Source organism: Falco biarmicus, chromosome 4 (assembly GCF_023638135.1).
Source record: "Falco biarmicus isolate bFalBia1 chromosome 4, bFalBia1.pri, whole genome shotgun sequence".
Lineage (NCBI taxonomy): Eukaryota > Metazoa > Chordata > Aves > Falconiformes > Falconidae > Falco > Falco biarmicus.
Genome location: NC_079291.1, coordinates 83,728,043 through 83,740,927, shown reverse-complemented (window position 1 = coordinate 83,740,927; position 12,885 = coordinate 83,728,043). Strand labels below are relative to the sequence as shown.

General features: G+C 50.3%; 1 protein-coding gene across 4 annotated transcripts; it reads right to left on the bottom strand.

Annotated features, from left to right (window-relative positions):
* Positions 1–136: 136 nt before the first annotated feature.
* On the bottom strand, positions 137–11,074 carry AP5Z1 (adaptor related protein complex 5 subunit zeta 1). 4 transcript variants are annotated; one of them, XM_056336059.1, is made up of 17 exons: positions 10,796–11,070; positions 10,487–10,624; positions 10,021–10,207; positions 7,676–7,820; positions 6,469–6,581; positions 5,792–5,960; positions 5,209–5,304; positions 4,786–4,823; positions 4,546–4,708; positions 4,098–4,276; positions 3,498–3,640; positions 2,505–2,654; positions 2,163–2,274; positions 1,667–1,764; positions 1,261–1,393; positions 870–1,084; positions 137–554 (listed from the first exon to the last, which is right to left on the bottom strand). In XM_056336059.1, exons 1-17 carry the CDS (start codon positions 10,834–10,836, stop codon positions 284–286), a joined length of 2,391 nt encoding a protein of 796 aa, XP_056192034.1. In that variant the 5' UTR covers positions 10,837–11,070; the 3' UTR covers positions 137–283. The 4 variants fall into 4 exon arrangements, with proteins under 4 accessions (XP_056192034.1, XP_056192033.1, XP_056192035.1 ...); XM_056336058.1 differs by having other exon boundaries at positions 5,209–5,349; positions 10,796–11,069; XM_056336060.1 differs by lacking the exon at positions 10,487–10,624 and having other exon boundaries at positions 5,209–5,349; positions 10,796–11,069.
* Between the last annotated feature and the right edge of the window lie 1,811 nt (positions 11,075–12,885).

The following is a 12,885-nucleotide window of genomic DNA, read 5'->3' as shown; positions in this document are numbered from 1 at the left end:
CACCCTCCTGCCACATTAACACAAATCCACTGGGATTTTCAACCCATACTGGCCAGGGAGAGATAAGACAAGCCTAGGAGACAGACAAGCAAGAGGCGCTAGGAGACAGAAATACAAACAGCCTCAGACCAGAAAAGCAGATTCAGCTCTACTTATTCCCGTTTTCTGTTTCATTCACAATCATTTGCTCCCCATTTCCAGTTACGAGCAAGGCCTCAGCCTTGAGTGTCAGCAGTTTCCGAAGAGTTACAAGAGGTTGGAGCCTGTCAGAAACCTCATGTCCTCACCCTGGCATGCAGCCAGGAGCCGGCTCTAGGAGACGGGTGACTATGCTCAGGGCAAAAGGGAGGGAGTCATTCACCTCTCTCTGAAACCGTGTATTGGCAACACCTACAGGCGGCGTGAACACAAACTGAGCCACGCTTGGCATTTTCAGCAGGTTCAGGAGCTCCGTTGCCCGAATAAGGATCTCTTCAAGGTCCTCCTCGCGGTAAACAGAGGTGATAGCAGGGCTCTGCACAAATGTCCTCATCTTGGACAGGAACAAGGACACTCTGCAGGACAGAAGGACACAGACATCAGCTGGCAGGACCTTTGCACCCCGCAAGATCACTACTTAAGCCTGTGTACTCCAGAAGACTCTGTTGCAGGTCAACACTAGATGCTACTGAACCCCTCCTCCTGATGCAGAGTGTTAGTCAGCAGATGAATCCCACTTCCCCAAACTGTGCCCCTCCGCAGCTTGCTTCCCCTGTTCTGTTTCAGGTTCCATTAGTTGCCAAGCTTGTTAACACTAGCAAACATCTGCGTTTGCACCCACGAGATCTGCGTGTTTCAGCCCTTTGCCCCTCCCTGCTGACCATCCTCACCTGGGGATCAACTCCTGGCTGCGAGCTGCCAACTTGGTCAAGGTGGCCATAAGGACACTGATGGCGCGGGGCGGGTAGCTGGGGATGCTAGCCAGCGGTCGGAGCTGGGTGATTTCAAACAGCACGGCCTCTAGTGTCTCAAAGAACAGGTTAATCTGCTCCACAGTGCAGCGCTTGTCGTAGGACACGGACAAGTACTCTCCAACGGCCCAGACCTGAAGCAAAGGCAGATGTGCTCAAAGCAAGCAGAAGGAAAAGCCATTGATTAGTTTTTAGGGAACAGCAAATCAGATTAGCTAACGGTAGGACAGAAGAGAGGAAAGGGAAAGTGACCAACAGATTACATCACAGTTGGAGCAACCTGTGGCAGAAGCACGCAGGCCCTGCTTACCACATGGGTGAAGATGACCTCCTTGTTCTGGATATTGCTGACTGCTCCTGAGAACTCCAGAATTTCTGTGGACAGTTCCACGACGAGTGCAGGGTGCAGCCTGCACAGCATCGCCAGCTGTGAGCCCAGCACTCTGGAGGAGAGAGATGGGCAGAGCTCAGACCACCGGCAAGGTGGTCATCACCAAACCAAGGAGGTGCTGGCAGCACCTAGCCACTGGCACAGCAGCTGCATGCTCAGGATGTTTCCAGTAGGGCTGAAGGTGCAGTCCTCCTTTTGCACCCTCCAAAGATGTGTCTCAGCAGGGACTGGGCCACAACTTTCCAGCTCCTGGGCTGCCCTAGGATGCCAGGCTGCAGCCAGTGGAACGGCTGGGAGCTTGGCTGGGCCTCCTGTCCCATCTCACCTGTACACATCATCTTTAAATGCCGGGATGTCATAGAGCTGGTCGCTCCTCTGCAGCAGCAGCACCACCAGCTGGTTGATCAGCGGCCCATCTGCAAACTGGAAAACAGCCCTTGTTTCAGCAATACCAGTGACTTCCAGCAGCCAAAAACCAAACTAACCAGCCAGATAGGGTGGCTGGCACAGAAAAAACCTGATCTAGCAGGAGGGGAGCAGTACGCAAGGCAGGTATCAGGCACTCACTGCTCTCACCCACCTCCTTTACAGCTGGCTGAGAGAACAGTGTGAGGCCTCACACTGCACCATGAAGCTTTTCTGCTTCAGATGAAGTAGCCAGCTCAGTGCTGGTTCCTGTCAGTATTAGACCACCCCACGTTCCCACCAAGCACCCGTCTGCTGAAGCTGCAGTGCCTTAACAATTTTGCTTCTGTGTGCACTCACATAACAAGAGATCCCTGTGGCACAACTGGGAGCCAAACTCCCCCAAAAGAGCCTACCTCTGCCACCACCCTGAAAAAGAGCTCCAGTAAGACAGGGACAGTCTCCGCACATTGCACAACCCTGGGGCTGCTGGCCAGGGATCGCAGCAGCTGTCGAAGTGGAATCAGCCTGTGGGCAACAGAAGGGTTCCTGCTGAAGGCTTGCTCCCTGCTACTCCTAGCTGCCCTTCCCTATCCCACCCCACCCTTCAAAGAAGGCCTGTGGGTGCTTGGCAAGGCTAACACAGGGAAGAATAAATCCACCTCACTCCAGCCGTGAGCACCTATGCTTTCCCAGCAATCCCAGTGCTGGATGGCCGAACCAAACCCTTGTGGCAGTCTCCCACAGCAGCCTCCTACCTCTCTGGGGCATCCTCGGAAACAGATTCGGCGCGGAGAAGATACTGGAACATGCCTTTGTAGAGGGGATGGCGAAAAGCTTCCAGACAGGTGGCGGGCTTCACAGCTGGGTTGCTCGTGGCCCTCTTGGAGGTAGGAAGAGCAGCTGACCTAGCAGGAGGCATATACACAATGTGCTGCATTATAAGAATGGGCCAGAGCATGGTTGGAATCCTGAACAATGGGGTAACTCCCTTTCCACTGAAATGGGGACAACAAGTTGGTCTAATCCAGGCCCTCTGGAAATCAGACAACCAGGGTGGCAGAAATTTGTGAGCTCAGACCCCCACCCAGCCTCAGGCAATAACTCCAGAATTGCCTCTGCATCTCTCCTGGGGAGCGGGCAAATGCTGCTCTGTATCCCTCAGTCAGCGAAACCCACCATCATCTTCCCTCTAGGATGACTCCTTTTTCTAAGCACTCCAGAAAGAGCTGCTAATGTCAAGGAGGAGCAGAGGAACAGCAGTGAGAGCCAGATTCAGTCCTATCCCATCTTCCTGGAGACTCACAGTTCCCAACGGCCTCAGGAAGAAACCTCTGTATGCCTCCAAGAGAACAAAGTCAGGAAAGAGGGGTAACAGCAGGGAGGGAAGACCAGGTAGCCCACACCTTCGTGTTGAAGTGGTGGCTCATGGCAGACACTCCAGCATGCGGCAACTGTTTGGTGCTGGATATGGAGGGGGGAATGACAACAGCTCCCTGAGCACTGAGCCCCAAAGACAGTCCAGTACTGAAGTGTAACAGCTGGTCACCTTCTCTTCCCATGCACAGAACATTACCAGGAAAACCGGGCTGACATCTGTGCTGCTTTGTGTTAACCTGACTGTAGCAGATGCCTCTCATTCTGTGACAGCAGCAGCCAGAGGGCAGTTGAAGCTCAGAGAAGCGTGTACTAGGCTATGGTCAATGTCAAGACCTTGATTAGCAAGTGAGAGGAAAGGAAAGTAGCATTACCTCAGCTGGATGTCCAGAGCTGCTGTCAAACAGGGCAGGTCAAGCAGCAAATGGAAGATCTCAATGGCTGTGCTTGCATCCAGCAGAAATGGGAGAAAGTCCACAAACTCAGAGATAAGGGGTGGGCTGTTCCATGCCAGGAACTGCAAGCAACAAGCACAAACTGCTGCATTATCCCTGCTACTCCACCACACACCCAGACAATTCTCACACTGTGACCAAAAAGGACGGGGAAAGACACTTCTGAGAAGCAAACCCAGAAAAATCTGAGTGTTTGGTCAAAACCTAGGAGGCTGCTGGAAGCTCAACATAGGCATCTGGCAGCTGGCTCAGTGGCTGGCAAGCTGCAACTTATTAAAGTTTTCCAGAAACAAAGTGCCATGTCCCAGCTGTGTTCATTGTGCTTCCCAACCCACGGGCAGCAATACTAACCCAGACTCTCCTCTACTGGCGGTGCTAGTCACACCCAGAACCTTCTTCCCTCTTCAAACTCACACCTGCTTTTATAACATGGAGGCACATGGAGGGCAAACAGGGAGTTCTGGGGCACAGAAAGGAATGTGCAGCGGCTCTCCCCTGTGCTGCTCCAGCAGGCTGTACCTTGAAGAGATTTGGGAAGCTCTGCCTGAATATGCTGGAGGCCTCAGTGAAGAGCTGGCTGTTGTCTTTGCAGAATTGGACAAATTCGAAGGCGAGGGATGGGTTGTGGAAGAGCCGAGCCGGGATATCAGTGAGTAAGTGTTTGTAGATGGCATCGGAGTCCACAGCTGCCGTTTTGCCTGGGAGGACACAGCACGCCGCTGAGCACAGCCCACCCAGCAGCCCTGCCAACAAGGGCTCCAGGGGCTCAGCTAAATCTGGGTTATGCTCTTCTAAAGAGCACAGGACGCCCCAGCCCCCGGGTCTCCTGGAGTGGGATCATCCATCCCAGAGTACAAACAAGGCTGAATTACCAACTCTGGCAGCCAGCAAACTGCCAGGACAAAATGCTGTGCTGAGAGTATGCAAGACCAGGTTGTGGAGGAGGGCATAAGAGCTGATGACTTACTGTGGTTCAGGAAGAACTGGGCAATGGGCAGTAGTGCCCTGGCATAAGTGGCATCCCCACAGATTCTGCCGTGCAGGATTTTCAGGAAGGAGACTGCACGGTACATGTAGGAGTCGTCCTGTTTGCAGATGATGTCCATGATTGTCACTGCCTCTATGAGACACTGCAGGAGAGCAGAGTCAGATCAGAGTGGGGGAAGCCACAACTCCCAGAGCTTCAGCCCCACCCCTGTGTACTTACAGCTTTCTGCAGGTCTCCATCATCTTTCTTCAGGGGTCCTGCCAGAGAAATGAGTCAAGTTAAACTTGAGTCCAAATAGGAACATTACGCTGTCAGTTTGAGCACTAACCCAGATTTCAGGACAGGTGGGAACAGACGCTGATCCCGATTCCAGACTAATGAGAATCAAGTTCCACAGCTTCCCCCCTGCCCCGGGCAAGTCAAGGGTAGGAGGCAGAACATGGCCGTTGCCTCCAGATTCCTCCCAACACCCCAGCTCAGGGCCTGTCAGTGACTTGCACCAGCTGCTAAAACACGTCCCATGCCTAGAGCCTGACTGCAGACTCGACGAAGTGAGATCCCAGCCCAAAAAGGCAGCGAACCAGAAACATTTTCAAGAACACTACCAAGGGAACTCCAAGGAGGGTTCATGGCAAGACTCACGCCGGTTGCTCTGCTCAATAACTCTCTGGCAGTACTCGAAGGCTTTCTCCCGCAGACGCTCCTTTGGGGGAAGCAGGCGACCAGATGCAGATGTAGCTGAGACCACGGACATAACAGACCTGTTCATTCCTGATTTGTCATCTACAGAATAAAGGTTACCACGTACCAGCTCATGTCATGGCCAATGTAACCCACACAGCTGCCCAGCAATAGCAAGGGAGCTGCCTGTCCCCAGGTGCACTGCAAAGAAAAGGTGGCTGGCGAAGAAGGGAGTGTTACAAGAACACTGAGGAGATGCTGTCTGCCACCACCCAAGACTTTTTTCTCAGGAACCCACGGGGTTTTGCCTGAAACTAGGGGACTCACTGAACAGGTAATTCCTCATGGAAGGGTCAGTAAGGATCAGTCAGCAGGTTCTGTGATATTCCTTCCCAAAGATTCCCTGCTCCTAGCCCAAGGGTTTGGAACACTTGCTCATATTCCTGCCACTTGCTGGGTTGCTGGTGCAGGACCTAATCATCTCAGAGCACACAGCCCTCTTGGGAGTGCAACCCTCACTGGCCTGCAGCCCTTCAATTCGTACCTGAACTGGGGGTCTTCAGCCCCTTGCCCCCATAGCACAGCAGCCAATTTCGCAGCATGGAGAAGGCTTGCACATTGAGCCACTGGTCCTGCGTGTAGTGCTGACCCACTGAGAGCACTGTGAAGAAGTCCGTGGCAATGGTACCATCCACCTCGGTGACAGGACCAGGCTGTGAGAAAAGATGCAGCAGGTCAGATCCCCAGGGAGAGGCCAAGTGAGAAGGCAGGGACGGCTCTGCTGAGCCCACGGAAACAAGTAGCCCTCATTTATATGTACTATGGGGCCTGCAGGGGGGCAGTTATCCAGAGAGAGAGAAGCCAGCTGTGCTGGATCCTTTCCCCAGGTGAAACACTCCAGACTTTCCCCTTCTCTCTGACACAGGCCTCATTTGCAATCAGCTTTTAGTCAGAGGTACAAGGTCACTAAAAGACTCTCCCCTCCAAACTACTTCAAGGATCAAAGCTCTGGCTCTACAGCAGAACGCCTAGATCTTGGAGCTATAAATCCGCCTACTTTGCTTTCCTGTGTCTTGACCATTTATGCCAGAGAAAGTGACAAACAGCAGCAGCACTTCCAGGTTACCATTTCCCAAAAGAAGCTGATTCTGGGAACCCGACACAGCAGGTAACTGACTAACAAATGCCCCTGTGAGATAACCATGGCAACTCAGCACGTACCTGTCTGCTTCTGGGATTGGAGAAGAAGCCTCCAGAGCTCTGAGCCACTCCCTGTTGAATACTTGCATATCTCAGCCAGTCAGTCATCTTTTTACTGACTACATTGGTCTGTTCTGTACAAGAAAAGTCACACGGTCATTGCTAGATTGAGCAGAGAAGCAGCCTCTGCAACATACTGCTGCTACCCCTCAACTGCTGTGCTTTTCCTCCAGCCTAGATTGCCGTCTTTCTGATCCAGCAATCAGTAAAGAAACTGGTACCGCAACGTGGATGCCCTATACTCCTCCTCATACTACTTCAGAGTCCAGGTTCATTCACACTCCTTTCAGAGCTCTGTGTCCTTTTAATCACTCCTAGCCACTCGGTCAGTCTCTTGATTATTTTGCCTGTTTCCTCAGACAAAAAGTCAGGGACCGAGTGCTGGAACCAAGGACTTCCGGTACAAGATCAGTCAAGAAGTACTTGTTCCTTTGTCTCCATCCACAGCTGCTATTAAAAGGAAGGTGCAAAAATACCATCAAATATATTCAGGCAGTGACTGGCTTCGGCTCTGCAGACAAAGGCACAAATGCCTCACAGAGAACATGCAGAAGCTAAGGCAGGTAACCCTTCCTGCTCAGCCAGCCCGTACACTCCAGCCCAGTGTCCTCCCCAAAGCTTGCCCTGCATACTGCATGGCATACGCAAACCTCACAGGAAACTGCCAGAAACAGACTCCTGCTCACAACACAACTGCTCGCCATTTTAAGCCTGGCACACTCTACGGTTTATTCATCAGAGCACATCGCTCATCACCACCCATCCAGCCCTGCCTCTCTTATGAAGAGTACCCCTAGCTGGTTTTGCTGCTCTCTTGAACAGACACACAGGCATGTCCCGGTGTGCCTGAGGCTCTTCAGGACAGCTGTAATTTCACAGTCCTACTGCACCTGGAGACCTGAGCTAGGGTGCATGTTACTGTGATACAAATCCATACACAAGAACACAGACTCTGGCCCCCAGAAGCAGCCAAAGCAGCTGAAGGCCCAGCCCCATTTTCGAGTGGTAGAATGTGTATCTCACCCAGTAAGTTCACTTTCCTTTTGGCAGAGGTGTCACTTTTAACAGCAGTTTCCAAGTCCTGTTCCTAGCCACAGCCTTCAGAGAGCCTTCTGATCACTATACAGATCACAGCCAGGTTGTAATCTCAGGCCTTCCGTATATTTACCTTCAGTTAGAGATTCTGGTGAAAGCCTGATGACATTTGACAGGACAGGAAGAAGGTACCGAGCACTCTGACCCTCAGGCAGTCTTCTTTCGAGGACTTTTACAATACGCTGCCCCACAGCAGACACTTCAGCCTTCTTATTTCCCTTAAAAATAAAAAAAAAAAGCAGAAGTAAAGCTAGGCAGATAATCTACTAGGGCTAGAGATCACTACCATACAAGCTCTTCCATCATGCATCAATACCAATGTCAAACATAAAAATAACTCACAGCACAGGCTATTTTACCACCTTTTACAGAGATCTTCTGCAATGTGAATTCATAGATCCCAGGAGGGGAGTTGATGGAGCAACGGGTTTGTGGACAACCACCACCTGAAGTAGAATTAACAACTGCAATAGATGTCTTCAAATTAAAGACTATGATCCATCACTTCTAGAGCAGAGAATACTAGGACTACTCCCCATGTGGTCAGCCTGCTAGTTTAATTGCTAAATTAGAAATCTATGAACATCAAATGGACTGCTGTAACATGTTCTAGGACTGTCTGGCTAGTCCGTGTTCTCACAATGTGGAAAATAAAGCAGCCTCCCCTTTTGGAAGCTATTAAGAGCTGTAGCTTTGAGATGCTGTCAAACCCTTCTGGTCCAAGACAACTTTATTAGGGATGACATGTGGACCTGGACTTTTGACAAGTGTTTTTTCGCCATGAATGTCATCATGCCAACAAAAAGTAAACATTCTCTGCTGCTCAGGATGGCTGGCTGCTAATAGCAACAAGCAAACACTGGTCTCTGACACTCCCCATCTAATAATCAGATTTGTACCAGATCACTAGAAGGAATTAGGAAACTGCAGGTGAGCTTCCAGTGAGGAATTTCATGGGGGAACCTCATCCTTGACTAGGGCTAGTTTCTGTGCTTCTCTTGTGAATATATGTGAATGAATCAACCAAAGCAATGTACAGACAAGAAAGTGTAAGGTTTGGGGGTGGGGATCTGTGCAATGAAGGAAAATGAAGAGACGGCCCTGCCCTTCCCGCAGATAGATTGCTGCAGCCCACTGCAAATGACAGGGCTACTTATGTGTGTCGCTGACAAGTGTCTTGTGGCTCTGAGGAAAACCTGACCGAACTCAAATCAGCAGCAGGTTTCCAGCTCCTAATGCAACACCAGAGACTGTGTTCTCTGGAAAGCCGAAAACTTTACAAAAAGAACATCAGTTTTGTACAGCAAAGAGTGGCAGGGGGCAAAGAGTAGGAGGATGACCTCCACCCAAAGCAATGACAAATGAAAATATGCAGAAGATGTTTTTAAAGGTTCTGCTGAGGTATGGCTGCTTTCATGAGTGAGGCTGCTGCTCATTGCACCCCACACTAGAGAAGTGGTACCAAAATCACTAAGTATTTAATTTAAGTTATTAAAAAATAGTATTTTTTAATATTTTATATTTTATATATTTTAATAAGAATTGATTAAAACCTCCTCAGGATTTTAGTTGTAATCTAACAAAAATTAACACACAGGGTATGTTTTTACGTGACAGAACTGCAGGACAGTCTCTCAAGGCTGGACATGGGAGAGAGGTGCCTTGTAAGGCAGCATGTAAGTAATATGTCACTGTTTCTGTTTCTGTGTTTTCATTTCCTCTAGCTAAGTAAGACTCAGAGGCGTAATCAGAAATGTAGGAGGCATTTCTAAGTAGACAGTGAAACTCAGAATGAGAAGTTTCAGAAGAGTATTTTATCTTTATCAGGCACAACAACAGTAAAAGAAGAAGTAGTAAAAACCCAGCCTTTCCAGCTTATGTCCCAGAGGGCAGTCAGTGCAGGCAACACTCAAAACAGGAAGATCCTCGTGTTTTCTCCTCCACGGAGAATCTAGATCTTTGAAGTGCCATCCACACTTATAGCCCTTCATATTTTATAGGTTCTATGTATATTTTTTTACTTTTGAACATAAAAGCCAGTACCATAAGAGCAAAAAGAAGCAGTAATAAATTCACTCTCAAATCTTTTGCTTTATAGGTTCAAGCAGCCCTGACGTGAGCACTAAAGTGTTCCTTTTTGTTTCCAGTTAGTTACAAGCCTGCTTGAGGTCCTCAGTCTCTATATATATCACAAATTCAAGCAGTCTTTGTTATCAAATAATAAACACAGAAAAAGCTGCCATTTTTTCCTACACAAAACAGAATAATTAGGTTCCTTAAAGGAACATATAAATGCTTCTGCTTTTTCCTAGATACTTTCAATTGATTTTCGCTCTCCTTGAGCTCAGCAACCAGGGAACAATCAGAAAACAAATCCATATTGACAAGGGAAGATTTCTAACTTGACAGGTCATTTACCTGAGCCAGAAGGACGGAGGATACCAGGCTCAAGAGCTTTGTATCTTGAATCTCATCACAGGAGAGGATCAGATCATTGCAAGGTGACATATCTCTCAGGATAGCAGCACATAACACCTGAATCTGCTCAGGGCACTTGGATGAACACAGCACCGTCTGCAACAGTTCCACAAACTTGCCATCTAGCCTGGAAGAGTCACAATAAAGCATTGCTGCAAGAAACGATTCAGACATTTATTTCGTGCATGTTCTTGTTCTTGGGATGGTCTCCCTTGACGGTGACCCTGGCTAATGCCAACTTATCACCTTCACTTCTGAGTTTTGCTCCTTAGCGCAGCTTGAAAGGGTGCCAAGCCACGCAAACATGCGTAAGTCTCGCTGCAAAAGGAGGCAGGCGCCTTCTGCTTAGCAATGGGGGGTGGGCTGTGTTGGGGTAAAAGGGGCAAAGAGGGGCTGCACCACTCACCTGCGGGGGTACTTGGTGGCGGCGAGGGCGAGGTGCAGCCTCTGCAGGCAGTCGGCAGCCTCGGGGCCCAGCTCCGGGCCCTGCAGCAGCGCGGCCAGGCGCGAGGCGAATCTCCACAGCTCTTCCTCCTGCAGCTCCCTGCCGGGGGCAGCGGGTGCTGGTAGCCCGGCCACGGCCCCCCGCTCCCGGCCCCCTCAGAAGGCCGAGCCTGGAGGGGCGCACCCGCCACCCCCCAGCCCGCTGCGGCCCGCTTCCCCGCTCCGGCCCGCCCTGAGGGGACCTGCCGCCCCCCGCCGCCGCGGCCCGTACCTCGCCTGCTTCAGGAAGCTCTCGGCTGCCGCCGTGAACATGCCGGAGGCTCCGCCGCTGCCCCCCGCTAGGTGCGCGGCCCCCGCGGCCCAGTCCGGTCCGGCCCGGCAGCTCCGGCGGGGCGCGGCTGCTGCTGCACGAAGGTTCCGCCCCGGGGCCGGGCCCGCCGGGGGGCTGAGGGGCAGCGGCAAGGCCCTTCCCACCGGCCGCTCGCCGGTGATCTCGGGGTGCTGCCACCGTTATTCCCGGCCGCAGGAGGCCGAGGTGGAGCTCGGCGCCGCACGGCACGAAGGAGGGCAGCTCCCCGGCCCCAAACCTACCGGCAACATCGCGGCCTGGCCGACGCGGGGGAGGGTTTTCAAGAGCCTGGCCATGAAAGATGCCATCAGCCTTTCCTGCCAAAAAAGCCACGCTTTTCAGGAAGGGCAAGAGGTGTGACAAAGAGCTGCTCGGCGGGTGGTCCTCAGAGCTTCCAAAAGGTTAAAAAAGCATTAACACCTCCCTGTTAGTCTCTCCTCCCAGCTGCTAATAAGCCTGATGCTCGCTGCCTCGCTGTGCGTCACCCTGTGGAGAAGGGGGCACGGAGGCAGCTTGGTGCTTCACCCTTCGGTATGTCTCTGCCCTACGTCCTCCCAGCACTAAAGTTCGTTAACGGTGTGCCTCAGCAATTAGCCAGCAGAGCATCAACTCCCTTTTGCCCTCTGAAGACACTGCAGCATCCATCACCGCAGCCACTGACAGTGGAGTGGGGCATGCAGGAGCCTTCGCCGGTTTCCTTGGACATCATCTCCTCCGGCTCCATCAGAAGACATGCCCAATGCTCTCCTCCGGCCGCATCAGAAGACATGCCTGATGCATACGAGGAGCCAAAGATATGACAGTTTTAAACAATGCATCCCCCATCCGATTCCCCCCCAAAAGCTCTGGCTGAGTCTCTTTGCCATGCTGTGTACAATTTTTTTAAAAACATTAGTCAGTCAAATACAGCTACTTTACATCAATTGAGGTCTTAAAAGATATTCCTATTCATTATTGGAGCTCAGAATGACTGTTTACTCAAACCCTGAACTTCAATTTTAGCTCCATTAAGAGGACAAGGGAAGACAAACCTAACTATAAGGTAGGTACAGAACAGTCTTCTGATCTCATATGCTTAAATGAAACTAATTGTTATAAATTACAGGGAAACACACCAAAATAGTTTATCTTCCACAATAATGTTCCACTTCATGACAAAAAAAAAGCTTGAGCTGAAGGAATAGTTTGTAATTCCCAGGGGAAGCATTACTGATCACTCACACACACACACATATGTTCACTCTGCTGCAAGTTAACAGCTTCCCAAATAACTGACATGGGATCAAAAGTAGGGTATCTGTGAATTCTAAAACAGTGCAAGGTGTCCAGACATATACTTCCTTCTTACTGCATTTAATGAAAATAATAAAAGAAAAAAAAACCCTAAACCACTCTGTCCCCTCACACCGTGAGAAGGGGTAAACTGCACAACACAACAGCTGCAGGAATCTGACCTCCACCCCCACCCCAGTACTGCACTGGAAGGATGCAAGTCCGTCACTGAAGCAGCAAGGAATTTCAGGGCATTTTCTCTTTCATATATAATTTTATTTCTGGTTATAGAAACAAATGCTAAGAGGAGAAGCAACATTCCCCAACCACATACATCAAATTAAGATAACAGAACAGTTAAAATAAATGAAAAAAAATAGTAGAAATTTAAAACTTTGTTATAGCTTTAAAATATTAACGTTCTTGATACATTAGAAATCACATTCAGATCTCAAATTACTTAAAAAAATGTATGGCTCCGTATTAAAAAATAAAACAAAACACAAACAACAAAACCACTGTATCCCATTTGATGTGGAAATTCAGGTCCTGCTCCTCGGATGCTTTTATTTGCCATCTCCTCGGTTGAGCAGCAGCCTTCTCAGCATGACCAGGACACTCTCCCACCCCCCGTGGGAGCCACAGTCTGCCTGTGCAGTTAAGCATCTCACAGGAGCAGTGCTGCAACATGGACAGATAATGATGAACTTCACATCCATTGCCCCAGATGGAGCTTTCCC